General features: G+C 42.2%; 2 protein-coding genes across 2 annotated transcripts in view; one reads left to right on the top strand and one right to left on the bottom strand.

The window, feature by feature from the left end:
• IQGAP2 (IQ motif containing GTPase activating protein 2) overlaps positions 1–20,345 on the top strand; it is a 307,479-nt gene that overhangs the window by 217,090 nt on the left and 70,044 nt on the right. The window contains exons 14-15 of the mRNA XM_069595343.1: positions 14,005–14,095; positions 18,710–18,877. Coding sequence (XP_069451444.1) covers positions 14,005–14,095; positions 18,710–18,877 — 259 coding nt within the window. The remainder of the gene's footprint in view (positions 1–14,004; positions 14,096–18,709; positions 18,878–20,345) is intronic.
• On the bottom strand, positions 2,011–10,000 carry F2RL2 (coagulation factor II thrombin receptor like 2). Its single transcript, XM_069595344.1, has 2 exons — positions 9,686–10,000; positions 2,011–4,660 (listed from the first exon to the last, which is right to left on the bottom strand). Exons 1-2 carry the CDS (start codon positions 9,747–9,749, stop codon positions 3,588–3,590), a joined length of 1,137 nt encoding a protein of 378 aa, XP_069451445.1. The 5' UTR covers positions 9,750–10,000; the 3' UTR covers positions 2,011–3,587.

Consider the following 20,345-nt stretch of genomic DNA (forward strand, 5'->3'; position numbering starts at 1 on the left):
TAAGCATATAGCATTTGACATGGCGCATGCACCCCCAGAAAGGGTTTATGAAATGTAGCTAGTGTTAAGTGGCACCTCGAGCTGCCATGCAGGTCAGCACGTGGTGCATTGACGTCTTTGTCACAAAGTCTTCACTAGACACAAGGCCTGCTCCTGCCACAAATTGGGATCTTCTGCATGCAAAGCAGAGGTAGACCTGGGTTTCTCTGCTGACAACCACATGGGGGGATTGTCTTTGAGGTGAGACTGACTCCACAAACCTTTATAGGCAAGCAGTGGATGTCCGCTCCTGAGCACCCCAATCTCAGGACTTTAGGTCCAGGTGCAATTCCACAGCACCTCTTCAGAGCACTCAGAAGCCCCCAGGTGTCTGTGCACCACTGCCTCTCTGTGGGGCCTCCCCCTAAGTGTGAAGTGAAAGTCACTCAGTCATGTCCAACTCTTTGCAACCCCACGGACTCTACAGTCCATGGAATTCTCCAGGCCAGAATACTGGAGTGGGGAGCCTTTCCCTTCTCCAGGGGATCTTCCCAACCCAGGGACCGAACCCAGGTCTCCCGCATCGTAGACGGATTCTTTACCAGCTGAGCCACCAGGGAAGCCCAAGAATACTGGAGTGGGTAGCCTATCCCTTCTCCAGGGGACCTTCCCAACCAAGGAATCGAACCGGGGACTCCTGCATTGCAGGCAGATCCTTTACCAGCTGAGCTACCAGGGAAACCCTCCTACATGTGAAAGCAGTGCTCTGATAGTGTAATTAGAGGCCTGAATATGAGCCTAGGAATCTGAGCTAGAGCAGGCATTAAACCACCATTGACCTATGAAATTAGAAGCTTGAACGACAATATATTGCCATTAACTGAGAGATTAAAGGGCTTCGCTGGTGGCTCAGACAGTAAAGAATCTGTCTGCAATGCAGACATGTGGGAAGATCCCCTGGAGGAGGAAATGGCAACCCACTTCAGTACTCTTGCCTAGAGAATCCCATGGACGATAGAGCCTCATGGGCTACAGTCCACAGGGTCACAAAGAGTCAGACTGAAGTGACTAAGCACAAGAGATGATGAAACACTACAGCCCCAAGTGATGACTCTGATTTGGTCAAGTTGCCATCTTTAAAGGCATTTCTCTTTCTCTGCTCCTTCATTTTGACACATTGTTTTCCCAGCACATTCTCTTTCCCTGGAGGGGGGTGGGGGGGGGGAAGCACCTGATTCTGTTATTTAGTGGGGGTCTCTCTTTGTCTTTGAACCTCTGCTGTTTTGATATCTGTAAATTTTCAGTTGTGTTTCTGGGGCTGTTTATGTGCCTTACTTTCCAAAAGTCTAGCCTTGGAAAATAATAGAGGAAAATTACATTACTGGTATTGTCAATATGAAGTACAGCTTGTGCCAAAGTATATAGTCATTAAGAGTCAAAATGGATGACATCGTAGTCGAATGCTCAGTTTTATCAAAGATTGAGGACAGTGATATAAGTTGATGAGAATTCTTGGTCCTCAATAACAGTATTTCAGGTATAACCTTGCATACGCACCAGATTCCTTCCATTTCTTGAGGGAAAGGCTGGGAAGTGGGCCTGGCATATGTTTGCAGAGAGTACACTTTTAGGTCCAGTCACTGGAGGCAGTGAATTGTCAGCTATTTTTAAGTTGAAGCCTTTTCTTGAGAATTTTGGGAGGCATATGAATTATACACCCCAAAAGTTCTCGTTTACTGCATAAAAGTTAAGTATGCTTTTAACAAGTGAATAGTGTTGAATTTTTTTTTTTCTGTAGGGCAAACTGTATTACAGCTCATTATTTTGCAGAAAGCAGTTCCTTCCATTGGGGTTTTTGTCATCTAGAAACTTATTTTATTTTAGTTTTTTTTTTCTTTTGTTTGCTTTAGTGTTTACCTTATTTTTACTTTTCATGTAACCACGCAGATACTGTAAATGTTCTTTGTGTACATTTTTTTGTTTTTTGTAGTCTTAAGTCCAATGAAATAAGAAACTCTGCACACTCACAGATCAGCATTTAAAATGTCTTTTATTGTTTTGATGGGCACTACAAAGTGTACAGTCAATGCGTGTTCCTACAAATTTGAAAATTCATCTCACAATCCTTTATGCCCTTAACCACTAATAATCACCTTCTGTCTGATGTCTAAACTGAGGGAAAGATTATCACAAAATATCATTTTCCCGTAAAAACTATGTTTAAGGACAAAAATAATGGAGCCATTATTTTAAACTTATAAGTGACCTCTTGAATATATTCTTAGCTTTCTTTTTTTTTTCTTTTTTGATGTGGCCAACCAGAAATATTATGCCCTGTCATATGGACTGCCTTGCCTTCTCAGTATGAGTTTAATTGACTTTCATGCTGTTTAGGTGCCTTGAGATTTTATTATTTCATTCATTCAACCACAGGATGTGCAAAGCATGAAGCCTTGCCCCACAGACCCTGGGAAGACTTGGGCCTGACATTATTACTAGGAACTTAGAGAAGGAGAGGACAAGCCCCTTCTCTACTGCATATGGTACTTAGTAAGTGCTTATGGAATTAACATTCGTATACAAGTGAGCTCTCTAAAGTGCCATAATAGAAATACAAAAAAGTTTTTTGAAGGTTCAGATGAGGAAAATGAACTTCTGACTTGAGAGTCAGGGAAGAGTGGCCCTTTGAGGACTTCGAGAGATGGAAAGAATTAAGGCAAACATATTAGAAATAGCTTTCCAGTGAGGGCAGGGGCAGAATGAGGAGAAGCGTAGATTATAGAAAAAGGAGAAGCTCAGCCAGTGCTTACATCCCATGCGTGTTTTCCGGTAGATAAAGTTCGTGTCAGTCCTGAGTGCTAATCTAAATCTTTATAATTTATTCCAAAGCAGTGAATGGTCAATGGAGGTTTCTAAACTGGGAGATTTGAGTGATATATTCAAATTGGCATTTGGGGAAGATTAATCATGGCAACCCACTCCAGTATTCTTGCCTGGGAAATCCCGTGGACAGAGGAGTGTGGCAGGCTACATGAGATCATGTGTTCATGAGATCATGTGTTCATGAGATCACAAGAGTCAGATGTGACTTAGTAGTGGCCTGAGAAGTGGAGGACAGGCTGGCAGTGATGAGAACGGTTAGAAGGCAGAGGTGGGCCTGGACAACACATGGACTGAGAGATACTATACACATAGAATCGGCTGATGAGGCAGCCAGCAGCCTGAGAGTGGAAGGAGGCAGAAGAATTAAAAATGACACCAGATACTAAAAGCAGAGATCTTAACCGCCCCCGCCCCTGCTGCACCCTTGCCCCCACTGCTCCATCCTCAACCTTCAAGTCATCTAGAGTAGAAACCTCTTAGAAGTAGGGAAGACGGATATTTCAAGAGCTTGAAGTACCAGTCGGGCCGATGTGTCAGTTGCCATGAAGAGAGAAGAGGTATCTTTTCTCCTGCATTGACACTTTTTTTGAAAAAAGCTAGGGTGTATGTAATGCTTTATTTTGAAGCATTGTGTTTTAGGAGCTTAAAAATGGAGCTGGAGAATAGAGCTCTATGCATATGTTACCTCAAGAATGTATCTTTTCACAAATAGCTTTCCTTGTTCTCTAAGATGATTTCACCATTGTAAGGTAAGCAGTAGAGTGATCTGTGGTTTTTGACATGAGAAAATAAAGGAATGGATCTAGGCAACTATTCAAGCTACCGAGGCACAACGCTATGAGATAGACAAAGTATAAGGCATCGGTGTTGCTGTAGTAGTAGTTTGCATGATGAATAATAAGGATGAGATTACTTGGAGCAAAGCAAATGGTGAAAATCACAAGAGTGAGGAGACTCGCCTTAATGTACCACAACCACCTCCGATCTTTTGCGTTAAGCGTCCAGATGATGGCTGCGTAGCAATAGACAATGACCAGAAATGGGATTAGGAACCCAAAGAATGCCAAGGAGATGAAGTAGTAGAGCTGGAAGGGCGACGAGGACGCGCATGTGTTGTGGACATCGTGGCAGGTGCTGATGTCCTGCTGGACAAGATAGTACTCCTGCTTCAGAATGAAAAATGGCAGCATGTACAAGAAAACCATTGTCCACACCAGTCCACATGTTAGCAAGGCACAGGTGCGCTTGGGCAGTCCGCGGTAAGTGAAAGGATGAACGATGGCCAAGTAGCGGTTGATACTGATGCAGGCGAGGAGCAGAATGGAGCAGTACATGTTGCCGTAGAAGATGACCGTGGTGGCCCGGCACATGACCTCGCCAAACACCCAGTTGTTCCCATTGAGATGGTAAGCTATTCTAAAGGGCAGTGTACCACAAAACAGAAAGTCTGCAATGGCCAGGTTGGTGTAGAAGATGGTCATCCGGATGGTTCTGGTCCTGAAGAAGAGCATCCACAGGGTCACTGCATTGGCCGGCATTCCTACTGCAAACACCAGGATGTAGATGGTGGGTATCAACTTGGTACTTAAAGTGCTGCTCAGGTACCCCATGGTAGCATTATTCACACGGAGATTTGAATCAAGTTCTTCAGGGCACTTGATTTGTACGGTTTTGGTGGTTTCTGTCCAGCCTTCTATGGCAGAAAGGGGAAACTCTTCAAAAGAATTTTGGGGAGCTCCACGGAAGGTCTTAATAGGCAAGGTTGGCACTGCCAAGTTGTCTGCATCATATTCCATGCCTGTAATTGAAAAGAAGTATTAACATATGATTCATCACTGAGGGATATCTGTTGTTCAGGAGACAATAAAACGATTTCTTATGCTACATAATTTCTGTAATGGTAGAATTTAGGATACTTTTTATTTTAAACAGTCATTATAGGTCAGGTAATCAACAGGAAAGCATTTAATGTATATCATATGCCCCAGCAGCATGCTAACCCATGTGGGAACCCAAACTAGATGACAACTCTTTGTATGTAAGGAATTATAATACTGTAAGAGGAAACAAAAATAGCAGTTTAAACCATTATAGGCTAATGTCATATTGATTATAAGCTGTATAGGCATTCAGACGGTATTTAATAGATTTAGATGTTGGGGCAAAATGTCAAGGAAAAGATGAACATGAGCAAAGATGAAGCAAGGTACATAAAGAGGTGGAATTTAATAGAAGACTAAGAATCTGGTAGATGATGAGTGGCCACGGGCCAAAATTGTGTCGGCTGACGTGGGATCTGGGAATATCAGATGAGTTGATTTAGCAAATGTTTATTGCATGTTTATATGCCAGTGAAGCACAGTTTGAAATCAATACCATTCCTGTCTTCAATTCTCACACTAATGGAGAAGATGCATAAAAGCACATTCTTATACAAATAAGGTACATCTGGCAGATGAAGTTGAAACAGTAGGTTACAGCCAAATCTTTGAAGGGCTCCTAAACTGTCCTAAGAAATCACGTGCCCATTCACAGTTGCTGAGGTTGTATGCAGACAAAATTGCAGACAGAGGGATGACCACTGAGGTAGACAGCATGATGGCTCCCTGAAGAATCCATGCACTAATGCCTGGGACCTGCAAATATGTTACCTTCTGTGGCAAAAGGGACTTTTGTGGATGTGCTTCAGGATTTTGAGATGGAATGAGCACCCTGGATTGGCCAGTGGGCCAGATGTAATCATAAGACTCCTTATAAAAGGGAGAGACAAGAGGGCCAAAGTTGGAGATCCTGGAAAAGGCTCTGCTGCCAGCTTTGATGGTTGGAGAAAGAGCCATGAGCCAAGGAATGCATGTGCTTCGAGAGAGCGACTACAGCAAGAAGACAGGCTCTCTGTTGGAGCCCCCCTGCTGACACCTTGATTTCAGGACTTGTGACCTTCAGAAATATAATAAACCCTGTGTTTTAATTTTGTGCAAATTCATTACAGTAGTAATAGAAACTAATATAACCGTGATTTGACTTGTGTTTAAGGTCACTTTGATGACAGTGTAGAGAAAAGGCTAAGAGGGTAAGAAGTGAGAGGCAAAGGGATCTGATTTAGAGGCTTTGTTGTTGTTCAGTTGCTAAATCGTGTCCGACTCTTGCGACACCATGGACTGCAGCACACCAGGCTCTTCTGTCCTTCACTGTCTCCCCGAGTTCGCTCTGATTCATGTCCATTGAGTGAGTGGTGCTATCTAACCGCCTCTCAATCCTCTGCTGCCCTCTTCTCCTCCTGCCTTCAGTCTAGCCCAGCTTCAGGGTCTTTTCCAGTGAGTCAGCTCTTGGTGTCAGGTGAGCAGAGTATTGGCGCTTCAGCTTCAGCATCAATTCCTCCAATGAATATTCAGGGGTGATTTCTTTTAAGATTGAATGGTTTGATCTCCTTGCAGTCCAGAGACTCTCAAGAGTCTTCTGCACACATGCATACTCAGTTGCTTCGGTTGTGTCTGACTGTCTGCCACCCTATGGACTGTAACCCCCCAGGCTTCTCTGTCCCTGGGAGTCTCCAGGCAGGAATACTTGAGTGGGTTGGCATGCCCTCCTCCAGGGCTCTTCCCAACCCAGGGATCGAACCCACGTCTCTTATGTCTCCTGCATTGGCAGATGGGTTCTTTACCACTAGCACCACCTGGGAAGCCCCGAGAGTCTCCTCCAGCACCAGAGTTCAAAAGCACCAGTTTTTCAGCGCTAAGCCTTCTTCATGGTCCATCTCTCACATCTGTACGTGACTACTAGAAAAACCATAGCCTTGACTATATGGACCTTTGTCAGCAAAGTGATGTCTTTGCTTTTTAATATGCTGTCTAGATTTGGAGGCTACTGTAATCATTTCAACTCAAGTTGGTGGGTTACAGAGCTGGAGTAATGGCAGTGCAGAGGTGAAGATGAACGCATGAGACTCGGTAATGGAGGCTCAAGGGGACTTAGCATCTGGAGATGGTGCAAGGGAGGCAGGAAGCAAAAATGACCGGGAGGTTTGTCTTCCGGACAACATCGGAGGAGAGGCAGACGGAGCATGGCGAAGGCAAGGGTTCTGAGGGTCCAACACAGGGAAAAGCTAAGATCTCAGTTTTGAATATTCCTGAGTTCGAATTGCTGGTGCAATATTAGAACGAGAATGTGCCCTGACAGGTTAGACTTAAATGTGGAATCCAGAATTTCAGGAGCCCACATGAGACGTATGGGCCTTTTAGTCTGGGTAGAGACAGGACTTTGATTTTGTGCTTGAATGTACTGCAGGGAGAGATGTGAGAAGAAATAGCCCAAAAGCAGAATTGTAGGGGAATGCCAGATTTCAAGAGAGGAGGAGACACAGGCAGAAAAATTAGAAGAGGAAATTGATGATTCAAGAAGTTGGAAATGAAGAAAAGAAAAAGAGTATTAAAACAAATTACGTACTATAAATTTTTGTCACTTAGTTGGCACATTGATGCTAATAATCTTAATTCTTGAGGGAGCAATTTTAAAAACAAAATAAACCGTAACACTCAAACCTGCTTTTCATTATGTAACTTTCCATAAATTAATCCTTGACGTGTAGAGAAAGTAGATTCTCTCACATTTCTAATGTTACCTTAAGACAGGCTTTTATGCTGAATATAAACCTAATACTCATATCAATTTAAAATGCCTTACTCTGCCAGTTACCTCTTTTCACATGAGCTCTGAATTCCTACCTGTTGAATCCTGGAGGTTAGTTAGTGTTTAGCAACCTGGCTCTGCTTCAAAGCCGGCTTCTATTCTGGCTTTAATCTCTACCAGTTCCCCCTCGGGTGAAATTGAAGTCTCCCTCATAACCTTGAGATCACAAAAACTGAATTCGGGGCGTACGCAGAGGGTGTCCTTGTAAAGGAAGAAAGATTAAAGGAAAGAAAAATCGGGGAAGGGGCTGTCTTCTATGCCTGTGTGTAGAGGTGTGCCACTTGAGTACAGCCACTCAAATCCTCCTGCTCACTTGGGCATTTTGGAAAATTCTCGCATCTGACATCACCCGAAGAGAAGGGTCTTTTCAGGCTGGCACAGAGCTGGAAAATGGAGGCTGAAAACATGCTGTACGAGTTATATCCCTTCAAGATCTGGGAAGAGAGCCATTGAAACCCAGTGTGTGTCTGTTTTTGAGAAATCCAGTGATTGAGCAAGATGTCATGCCTGAAAACCTGCGGAACAGTGACGCTGTCAACAAGCCTTGATTCCATTTCCATGAGAATTCTGGCTCTGATCCCGCTCAAAGAAGTCTTTTACTCCTTAGAGCCTGGTTTTCCTTAAGAACGAATGCTTGTTAAATTGTGTGTGTGTCTTTTCATTTATTTGAGTGTTTTATACAGGTTCATCTGACATGATGTCCCTGAAATGTGTTTCAACCTGAGAAAAGGCTTTGGAGAGGGACTGACCCACAGGGAAGAGACTTCAGCTACTAAACAGGGGGGGTCTTCCTCTCCATTTCCTCCCAACCCCTTTTGACGAAAGCAAAGTCACCTCCGTTCACTTTGCTGCCTTTTTTTTTTTTTTTAATAAAACTTTTTACAGAAATGGCAACCCACTCCAGTGTTCTTGCCTGGAGAATCCCAGGGACGGGGGAGCCGGGTGGGCTGCCGTCTATGGGGTCTCACAGAGTCGGACACGACTGAAGCGACTTAGCAGCCGCAGAGTTAATATACAGTGTCGTGTTAGTTTCAAGTGTATAGGAAAGTGATTCTGTTTTATGCATATCAGATATGTAATATATATATATTCTCTTTCCAATTCTTTTCCCTTAAGGTTATTATAAGATACTGAGAATAGTTGCTTGTGCTATACAGTAGGTCCTTGTTGCTTGTTGTTTACCTGTTTTGTATATAATGTATATATGTTAATCTCAAATCCTAATTTATCTCCCCTACCTCGTGATCTCCTTACCTTGTCACCCTTTAATTTCCCCCCTTTTCACGTCCAGCAAACCCCACAAGCACCTTGAAGGAACCACCTCTGCAGACTTCTTTTCTTTTGCTCTTCTGCTTGATTTAGGCTCATCCTCTCCCAGAAAGAGCACTCACTCACTGTAACTCCCACATGAGCAACTGCCCTCCACACTGTCCTAAGACCACCTCAGTGATTCCAGCATTTCTCTATAGAGCCTTGGAGTTTTTTGGAAAGTTTTTATCTTCCTTGCTCACTGTCATTTACTCCCATCAGCTCTCTGGCTCCTAAAATGTTCACTGGAGAGTGGTACCCTGACAGTAAGGAGGTTGTCGATACCCCTGTCCCAGGTTGATCTAGAGCAAGCAGGAAATGACGGGCTAACATTGTACTGAGTGAAACAGAAAACTCATACTTCTTTTGCGAAATGCGCATTGATTAGCATCAGTGATTATTGAAAGCAGACCAACCACTCTGTCTTTCAGGGAATATTCTTGTTTTCCTCATTTGTGACTCACCAGGAGCAATTAACATGGGATTTTTTAAATCTCTTTTAAAAAATGTTATTCTTTGCCATATCAGAGGAAATGCTTAGAAAAACAAAAAACTTTTAAAGAAAACTGATTCTTGATTTAATTGTAGAGCTCTCCTGGCTTGACTGTGCCACAAATTTTTAAATACGAGCAGAGACCAGTCTTGGACAAGATGGGAATAGTGAGCAAACTACATCTCTTCACGTCCGTGATTCCCCCTTTTAATAACTAAGATTCCACTCTGCCTGTGGGGGTGTGCAGTCTGTGTGAAATGTAAAAGAGATTAGATTCAGTTGACTCTTGGGACACAAAGTAGCAGTCCCACCCGACATCATAAGGAAAGAGCTTACCACTTTGACAGGAAGCAGGGGACAGAAGCAGTGCTCCAATGGCTGCAAAGACGACGGCTCTCATCTTGATCCTAGCCGCCTCTCTCTAGAGTGCAGGACTGGGGGGGGTTCATCTCGGCTCCATGCGCCGGCACCCTGGTTCTGTCTGTAGGACGGGGTTCTGCTGTGCTCTGTGGACAGGAAGCCCGCCCGGGTCCTCTGCAGGGAAAGGGTGTGACAGCATTCGTGCATGACTCAGGCTGAGCCTCTGAGCGTGTTCCTTATCCCTGGAGAAAGTCGTGAAACTCCTCCCACCACTCACAGGCCATTCTGGGCAGAAGCTGTAGTTCCTACCCCGTGTATTTCTGTGCATGGAATGAATGCAGATAAGGGCAGAGGTGAGCTGGAAACAGATGCTTAGCAGCAGTTAAATTTAAATCTGTTCCTTATCTCATTTTTACCCACTTTAAAGATAAGGTTCCAGGGTGCCATTTCTACCTAGTAACTGAGCTGTGAGAAGTTATCCTTTTCCTTTTCCTTTCAGCTATTTCAAATCTTGTTGGATTCATTATGTGATTGTAAACTAAATGAATCTCGGAAAGCAAGGTTTTGTGTTTTGTTTTTTTTATCACATTAAAGTTGTTCTAAGTGCTTGCTTAGTTTGAAAATTCTCCTTCATTGTCACATTGGTCTGAATTTGTCATCAGTGCTTGGCCAAAGCTTGCTTTCATTGTGTTTTGTTTTGCCATAGGTCATCATATTCTGAGCCATTCAATAATTCTATAGGGTCAGATAAGTAGCTGCTGCTGCTGCTAAGTCACTTCAGTTGTGTCTGACTCTGTGCGACCCCATAGACAGCAGCCCACCAGGCTCCCCTGTCCTTGGGATCCCCCGAAAGAACACTATTTGATTAAACTAAAATCATAGCACAACATTAAGATGCAGAGGACTCCCTTTATCCCACGGGTATTGGTGAGCAGGTTTACAATAAACTTTTTTTCTCAACTGTTGTAAAATATACATAGCATAAAATTTGCCATCTTAACCATTGTTAAGTGTACAACTCAGTAATGTTAAACAGATTCGCATTGTTGTTTTCACATATAAGCTTTGCAGTAATGTTAAGCACATTCACATTTAAGCTTTTATGTGTAGTTATATTCTGGAGGATATAATTTAATATGTAGTTAAATTGCATTATAACAAATTTTCCTATAGCTAACAACACTTAAACACTAAACAGCCCAATAGCTTGTTGACTATAAAAATGCAGCAAGAATCAGAAAATGCAAATTTCATGAGACTTCAGGATAAAGAATAAGGTGGGAGGAAACTGATCTGTGTGAACTTTTCACATCTTATCACACCAAGAGCCTTACAGTCAAAAGTCAGTGTTTAACATGTATATTACCATGTGTGAAATAGATCGCCACACCAGGTTCCATGCATGAGGCAGGGTGCTCAGGGCTGGTGCACTGGGATGACCCGGAGGGATGGGATGGAGAGGGCTGTGGGAGGGGGGTTCAGGACAGGGAACACATGTACACCCATGGCTGATTCATGTCAGTGTATGGCAGAAACCACTACAATATTGTAAAGTAATTAGCCTCCAGTTAAAATAAATAAATTTTTTTTAAGTCAGTGCTTAATACTTCAGCCAAATAATACACAATTACCTGGTAACACAGTACATACTGAGGTAGATTTTAAATTATTTACAATTTTCTAGGAATCCTCTAAATTCAGGAATTTATTACTTGATTTTCAGATGGCCTACGTTCTGTTGACTTAATCCATCTGTAACTCGTATATTGAACCTGGCTTTTTAGCTGGAAGTAGAGACTTGAACAGGCTTCCCTGTTAGCTCATTTGGTAAAGAATCCACCTGCAATGCAGGAGACCCCAGTTCAATTCCCGGGTCAGGAAGATCCCCTGGAGAAGGGATAGGCTACCCACTCAGTTTTCTTGCGTTTCCCTGGTGGCTCAGATGACAAAGAATCCGCCTGCAATGTGGGAGACCTGGGTTCGATCCCTAGGTTGGGAAGATCCCCTGGAGGAGGGCATGGCAACCCACTCCAGTACTCTTCCCTGGAGAATCCCCATGGACAGAGGAGCCTGGAGGGCTACAGTCCATGGGGTCGCAAAGAGTCAGACACGACTGAGTGACTCTGCACAGCACAGAGACCTGGCCATCCTATAAACACCCTGTTTCCAGTCTTCCAGTGATCAGTTGAAAGGAAGACCTTACCCTGGTAGGCTTCAGTTTTTCCTCTTGGCTTTGCATTTAACTCTAGCAACCCTTCGCTGCAGTGGGTCTGATTTAACTGTTGACTTAAATTATTTTGATTTGCAAAGTCCTCTTGGGTTTAGCTTATAAAACTAATACCTTCAGCTTTGAAATGGATTGTAACTTTCTTCTCATCTGAATAAAAGTTTGTATGGTACATCTTCTACACTGGTAAGTTATGAAGAAATTTGGTAAATACCCTTCAGAGGAAAAAAAAAATCTAAGAAAGAAATGAACTTGTGTGGAGCTTAGTTTTTAGGCTGTACCTGGGGGAGTGGTTGGGTTCTCTTTGGCTTAGAAGCGGAGGAAAAATACTTTCTGTTCCCCTGTCCCTTCACCCTCTTCCAGGTCTCCACTTCCCGTCTTGCTTCCTGTTTGAACCTTCCACATCCATTCTCCCAAAAGATGGAAAATCTTACTAGCATGTGGTTCCCACGTGGCAGATCCAGCTAGAGGTGACTGTGGAAGCAGGAACCAAGCCTTCATCCATGGTCTTCTTTAATCTGGGGGTTACAGAATGAAATAGCAGATATTTTGTCTCATTTTCAGAGCCCTTTCCCCACGTATCATCTCTTACTGGGCTCTGAGGGAGATAGAGTTGAAGCCTGCCAAAGATGCTGGTGCATGTTCTTTCTCCTTCCTGCCCCCTATCCTTCTTGAGTCCTACATGATGGAGCTGCTTCTGCCTGGCTTCGACGAACCACCCTCTGTTCATCACAGTCTTTCTTTAGGCTATCGCACAAGTAGGCAGATATTTTCAGGTTTTTAAAATGAAATGTCTCATCTTCTCTAAAATGCTTAATTTCTACCAATAACAAAATTTACTTGTAATCTTAAGACACGTTTATATGAAATGCAGTTGCTATCTGGAAGCCTTCTTTATTTACATTGTATGCTGGCACTGCCTTTGGGGTAAAATCAGAATCATCCCTTAAAGTAAAAATGAGGAAAGGTAACTCAGTACCTTTCTACTGCTGCTTACACTTCCTTTCTGAAGCTGTCCTTAACGACTTGGTCTTTTCTTCCCCTGCATCTCAACGCTCCTAATACAAATTCATCTCTTCTTGGCTATTTCTAAACTATCTATCGCTAATATCGCTCTGATCACATTGTATTATAGTTTTTTATTTTTCATTACGGTTGATTACAGGATATTAAGTGTAGTTTCCTGTGCTATATGGTAGGGCCTTGCTGTTGATCCAGTAATTATCATTTTTGATGCACCTGCCTCCTCTCCTGAACCATTAGCTCCTCGAGGGCCATCACCATGCTTCTATCGGAATCCGCTGGGTCTTATTTTTGTCACTGTGTCTGATAAAATCCACGTTCACTTTTTCCCACAAATTGAAAGTGTGCTGTGCCCCCCTGAGCCACCTTGGGAGCCACAGTTACTGAGTGACTGGGGGAGAGAATATGTGATTGACCGGAGCAGTCGGAGAAGGCTTTCTTGGAAGAGGCGGCATTTAAATTAAGGCCTGAATGATAAGAAAAAACCAACAGCCACACACCTGGGGTAGAGCGATGGGATCTGAAGGAGGCGGGTGTGGAGGTCAAGAACAGTGAGTAGACGAGGGGGAGATAAAAACAGAGGGATGAACAGGACCAGATCCTTAGATGCCCACAGTCTGTGGGAAGCGGGTGTTGTTTCCTTCCCACTGCTGGAGAGAACCTCTGAAGGAGTTTTGCAGAGGAATGATGTGATGCGATGTCCTTTTTGGGAGGAGTTATCTGGTTCTCGGTAGAGGGCCACTGGGGTGGAAGCTGACGTGGAAACAACAAAAGCAAATAGGAGATCGGTGCAGCTGTCAAGGGAGCGATGATGGAGGCGGGGTGGACCGGACTAAAGAGGTGGTTGTGCAGAGGGGAGAAGTGGTCCCATTTGGAGTCTGTTTCATCAGTAGCTTGTACAGTGTGTGGCCATGCTGGGTTGTTGCTAAATAAGAGTTCGTGGAAATTTTAATAAAGTGGCTCCTAAAAAACCATTGTTAATTCTGTTTCATCATCATTCACTGTTTGTTTTTTTTTTTCTTTTATTCTGTGACCACATTCTCAGGACCCTCAAAGTGCTTCTAAAATTCTTTGGCTGGATGAGATACAGCATGCTGTCAACGAGGCCAACAAGGACATAAACAAAGCAAAGCAATGTAAGCCCTCGCCGCCTCCTGCTGCCGCAGCTTCGCGCTTACATCTGGCTATCCCCCTGAGCTTCTGTTTTAATTCCTAATTTTTAAAAGTGTGCCATTTTTTTTTTCTGAAAAGATACAAACTCTCACCTATTTTAATTCTTGAATTCATATTTATACAAAAATAAGATTGATTGGTTGCACTGGTTTTCACAGGTAAGTACTATTTCCAGCAAAATTTGAAGTTGTAGCTGAACCAAGTCCAGACAGCAGAAAATAATTTCTCAACTCTTAAATTTATAGTATAATCAAGTCCTTTTTTATCTTGATCCTTAGAAAGCTAGACCATCCTACTTAATAAATGCCTGTCCTCCCTTCCATGCCTTCTATTATAATATCATTTTTCAAAGAAATAGAACTATATATTTTCCCCCCTATGGAAAAAAAAAACAAACTACATATGTAGCCATGTAGTTTCTCTGGAAAACAAGTATCTAGTACTGTCTGACTATCTCTACATGCATTTATATGGAAGAATAAAGAGAGATTTCATTTAAGAAATAGGCTCATGTAATTGTGGAGAGGCTGGAAAATCCAAAGTCTGTCAGGCTGTCTGGCAGAGGCCAGGGGACAGCATTTAATCACCAAAGACAAGTGGCTGTGGTTAGTATAATGTTAGTAGATAGCAGGGTCAAAGCAATAATTAGAAAAATCTGACACAGAGACCTATGAAATTTAATTTACTAATTGATTGTGGTATTCCTAGAAGCAAAATAGACAGTCTACTAAATTCTCACTTGATTTGTACAAGTGGAAGAAGGGTTCTAGGTCAGGTGAGTGGAAGTATAACTTGAATGATAAACAGAAAGTCATGGTCCCTCCATCAATTCCCGGACTTGAGCCATTTACAGACCCAGAAGCCCTTGAATGAATGAGGGACTGGGTTCCCTGGGGAAAGGAGCCTGCTACGTTACCAATATGTTACATCCTACTGTGGTGACTGTGCTTCCCCCCAGGGAAGGACACAGTCAGACGTTGCAGAGATTACTGGACACTGGCTCTGAACTGACCCGAATTCCAGGAGACCTGAAACTTCACTGTGGTCTGCCAATCGGGATGGGCTTATGGAGGTCAGATGATCAGTGGAGTGTTGCTCAAGTTCATCTCACAGTGGGCTTAGTGGGTGCTGAGTCCCACCCCCTAGGGTTATTTCCCCCAGTATGAAATGCATAATTGGAATAGACATACTTAGCAATTACTGGACCCCCCACTTTGGCTCCCAAATAATAGTTTGTGTGTTTTTTAAGCATCTATTTTCTTAGAGGATAATAAGAAAACTCACACGGCGATCAGGGTGATATGCTAACATTCTCCATGTATAAATAACCTATGTGAATTAAAATAAGATTCCTAAAATTGTAGTTCATTAACCTGTCCGTTCATGACATAATTAGAATCCATCCTGTTGTATCAGGTCATAGAATGCTTTTGAGATACCTAGTCTTGCTCCAGAAGATATGCTTTGAAATGTTGCAGGCATTTGTGAGGATCATCTGGTTTTTATTTCCTTAGCCTCAAAAATATGTATATTTCTCCAACCTGAACTCTTATATCCTTAGGATCTTTGAAGTCTCTCTGTTCAAACATTCTAATCCTTAAGAAAAAATAAAATTAAGCTGTGTACACAAGAGATTTAAATTTATATATTAAACTGAAGGCATCCGTAGTTTGAAAAATACACTTTTAAGAAATTATATTGTCATCAAAGCACTCAAAAAGACTAAAAAGGTTATAGTTTTTCTCCTAGAGATCAAACCAGTTTAAAAGTTATTTTATTCCTTTTTTTCATGTTGTTCTTATACTTGACTTACAAGTGTTAAGTCTGATCCTCTTGAGACTCACAGTTCTGTTTACTGTGAATGTAAGAGATTTTCTCAAATGTCTGAGATTTGTGTGCTCCACACTTGCACATTTAAAATCCGTTCTTCTACTTCCATCCTGTTCCTTAAAAGAGTTGATATAGTGTCTTCTATGATTTATAACAACAAAAAGATGTTCTAAAGATAAAAACTGCCTATATTCTTACACTGAGATGAGAATTTTCCAGTGTTTTCAACAAGGAATTTAATCTTACTTTTAAAATCACTCTTCATCCTTTGTATGAAGACTTGAAAACAAATTCTGGTCACATGTTGCAATTATCAAACCCACTCCCAGATCATTTGTTGGCCCATATGTTTGACCACAGGCAAGATTTGAAAGGGCACAGTAACTCAAGACTCCTTGCTTTTGGCCCGATGTCCATTTTCACTGGAGCATCTTGCTTTCTGCAAGTAGGTTTGTCTCTACTTTTGACTCCTTCAAGCAATGTCGTTCAGCCGTTATCCATGATTATACCCTAAGGAGTCTTTCTAGACTTTTTTCCCCCATGGTGCTCTTTACCATGAAATTTCAGTACCACTAATATATACCTGCTTATATGCCGCATGTAGATATGTGCTTTTATATATAAAGTTTTGTTTTGTTTTGTTTTTTTTACTTTCTCTTCCCAAGAACCAATGTTTACCCTGCTGGGGGTTATATCACCTGTTTTGAGAATGCATGCCTTAGAGAAGCCCTTCTGGCATGTGGATTAAGGCATAAATATACTCTTGGATCTTAGGAGGTTTGGAGGAGGTTTCTTCATTTGTTCCATAGCAGAAACATACCTGACTTTCTGGATATTGTTTATGTGTCATTCTCAGCTCTCTGGAACTTAATTGCAACCCATAGCTTAAGGAAAAAAGGAATCAAAATAGCTGTCTCAAAGCCTGAGCACAGAACTGAGTTTTGTCAACTCAGTGGAGACCTCGTGGACAGCTGCTTTGGGTCTGTTTATTCTTGTCTTAGGCATAAGGTTTACCTGTTGGTTATGTCTCTACCCAACTCAGAAGCATGATTTACCAAGAAGTTAGGTGTTTTGGCTGCCCTATGCAGGCATTCAGACAGGAACAAGAAGTGATAACTGACAGTGGTGGTAGAGGAAAATTAAGAAAAGGAGGAATTTGGGACCATTTATTGCAGGAGCAAAGTAGCCCAACACCTCCATAGTCTTTGAAAATATCACATTATCACACAATATAATTTTGATGCCATAAAGAATTCTTCTGGCAGCTCTCAGCAAACGTTAAGCACCAAAAATGTACCAGGGACTGTGGGTAAAATGATGAGCAGGACTGTTCTATTAGATTTTTCCCCAGGCCTTTAGTTTTCATGGAGCAGGATTCTGTTAAGATGAAGGTTGGTACCTAAAGGAGTCAGCTTCAGTCATTTAGAAGATTAACCCATGGACCCCCTGCTTGTACACCAGTACATGTACTTGAAAGAAATGTATGCCTTCGTAATACCCATCTTTTAAGGCAAATAGCATTTCACTGGGTTTGATAAAGCTTTTCGACATAACTCATGTGAGGTTCCTTTGTCATTTCCTTGTTCTCTCCTCTTCTCTGAGACCACAGACTTCTCAAACACCAGGACTACCTTTTTCTCCTACTAAGCTTTCCTGGAGAAGAGGAAATGGGGCAGCTTCCCCATTCCCCTGAACTTCTGTGTCTGAAAGGACCCACCACTGACTGTAGCTTTTGTTCAGCAACAAGTGGAGTTGGCCACCGGAAGTCTTTACCCTGGAGGAAGTGCTCCTCCAGATTGCATGATTGGACTCATAGGTGTCAAAAGTCAGACTGTTTTTCCTACCACATCAGCCTTCACAGCTCTATGCACGTCTGAATGTAATTTGATGACAGTAGTATACCGTTTAGCATTTGTATGGCAGAGTTTGACATGTCTGTTTAAAAAGAAAAAAAAAATCTTTCTCCTCTCTCTTCATCAGGATGTTTTTTCATCTATAAAGTATTTTAACCTGGTTTCTTCCATTTTTTTGTCCTACCTTTCTAACCCAGTACATTTACAGATTGTGAAGACAGTAGGTCCATTGGTGGGGCCAAAATATTCTTACTTAAACTAGATGGTAAAGAATTCAGCACGTTATCTTTCTTTAGGCAACCAAGAGAAGAATGTGGTTTTGTTTGTGGGGAGAGGCAGACATTTGAAATGGGATCACGTGCTTTCTAGGTCTAAATTGGTTCCAGAATTAAGTTTCTGGACTCCACTGCACATAGCCACCAGCTATGCCCATTGCCTTTCTAGAACAGTCATTCAGGTTGCTAAGGACAATCTTGAAAGTATACTTGCACTGTACCAGAGAATGTCAGGACTTCTGTGGCTTAGATAGTGTAAGCCACTTATTCTAGTATAAATACATGTTTTCGTAAAGCTTGTTCTCACATACTGATTAACGACCCGCATAAGGGCTGCATGTCTGCTGTCAACGTATGTCCACCCTGTTTCACAGATCACCACAGTGGGCAGAACCTAGTGCCTTGAGAGCATACAGGAGTAATGAGAAAATACTGCTCCTGTGGATTTTATTCCTCTTAAAATCTGAACAGTTGATGACTATCTTGAGTGTATGCAGTATATTCTCTCAAAGGGTAAACAGGTTTAATGCATTCCTAAAAGGTTGACTTCTATCTTTGCATGCCTCTAGGATGAGTAGAAGATAATTATTAACAGAAACATTTCTTTTTCATTACCCAGGGGTTACACTGGTCGTTGATGTTAATCAGTTTTTGGAGAAGGAGAAGCAAAGTGATATTTTGTCTGTTCTGAAGCCTGCCGTTGGTAATACAAATGACGTAATCCCTGAATGTGCTGACAGGTACCATGACGCCCTGGCAAAAGCAAAAGAGCAAAAATCTAGAAGTGGTAAGCATCTTCACTGTTTAGCACAAATTAAATAGCACTTTGAATATGATGATTTCTGTGGTATTGTGTTATCTTACTTTTGAGACAAATAATCGCTTTCAAATGAATATTTCTGAATGTTTGTCATCTCTGGCAAGGAAATTTTTTAGTGTTTCTTTTCCTTTTTTGTCTTTTGGAAATCTGTGATTAACTTGGTGGCTGTGGTGGGTGCCATATACTTGAGAAAATACAGTATTAAAAGGAGATTTTGCTTCCTATCAGTTTTGCCATTGAGCCATCCCTTCTAGTGGTACAAACTGATTTTTACACTAATATATCTCTCCATCCTTTTTGAAACAAATGATATGTTACTGTACCTTTACTAATGTACATTAATACATTATTAAGTAGAAGTAAAGAGTAATCTTGAAAGTATAAAATGAAATGCAGCAAATTGGTCTGTATTATGGAGAAGGCAATGGCACCCCACTCCAGCACTCTTGCCTGGAAAATCCCATGGATGGAGGAGCCTGGTGGGCTGCAGTCCATGGAGTCGTGAAGAGTCTGACACGACTGAGCGACTTCACTTTCACTTTTCACTTTCATGCATTGGAGAAGGAAATGGCAACCCACTCCTGTGTTCTTGCCTGGAGAGTCCCAGGGATGGGGGAGCCTGGTGGGCTGCCGTCTATGAGGTCCCACAGAGTCGGACACAACTGAAGCGACTTAGCTGCAGTAGCAGCAACCTTGACATATACTTGCTGCTGCTGCTCCTCCGCCCATGGGATTTGCCAGGCAAGAGTACTGGAGTGGGGTGCCCTTGCCTTCTCCAATCCATGAAATGTTAGCTCTGGGATCATGAGTTTAGGACTCATTTTTCAGATTTAGAAAATCACATTGATGGCATTTTGGACAGAGGGAGAAAATGACAAGTCCAGTGAGGCTAATTTTTGGCAGAGAGAGCCCATCATCTCTTTAGTGTGATAGATTTTTGTTGCGCACTTGCTGTGTCCCACTGTCAAGGATTAAGGTGTCTCCTGACTCATGCTGACGTTGATTTGTACCATATGTACATAGTATTTCTCATCTTTAGAAAATTGCTTTGACAATATATAGCCTTAGAAATGGAACTTGAGGGGAAAAAAAAACACCTTGTTTTAATTCACTGGAAGTCTATCCAGAGCTACCCTGTGTACTTATAATTAGCCTGATGTATTTCTAACTTGGGAATTCTACCCTCTGATTCAGAACATTTTCTGATAATGAAATGGAAATAGGGCTGCTGGCCATCCACTCTTACTTGCTGTCTGATCACCCTTGAGCCTCTCTCTGCTCCCTTCACATCTCTTCATCGGTTACTATAGTGCCCCTACCTCATCGTTTATGAAGAAAGACTTGTACAACTGTATTTATGCAAGGGGTGATTTTCTTAGAGATGACTCATCATAATTTCAAATCCTTGGCCCAAATTTAGTTTTATCTTCTCTTC

Source organism: Ovis canadensis, chromosome 7 (assembly GCF_042477335.2).
Source record: "Ovis canadensis isolate MfBH-ARS-UI-01 breed Bighorn chromosome 7, ARS-UI_OviCan_v2, whole genome shotgun sequence".
Taxonomy (NCBI): Eukaryota; Metazoa; Chordata; class Mammalia; order Artiodactyla; family Bovidae; genus Ovis; species Ovis canadensis.

Bases quoted from the DNA above. Each gene is read 5' to 3' on its own strand.
- F2RL2 (XM_069595344.1), bottom strand. From the start codon at position 9,749: ATGAGAGCCGTCGTCTTTGCAGCCATTGGAGCACTGCTTCTGTCCCCT. The intron at 4,661-9,685 runs GTAAGCTCTTTC...TTTCAATTACAG, and splicing joins CCCTGCTTCCTGTCAAAGTG to GCATGGAATATGATGCAGAC.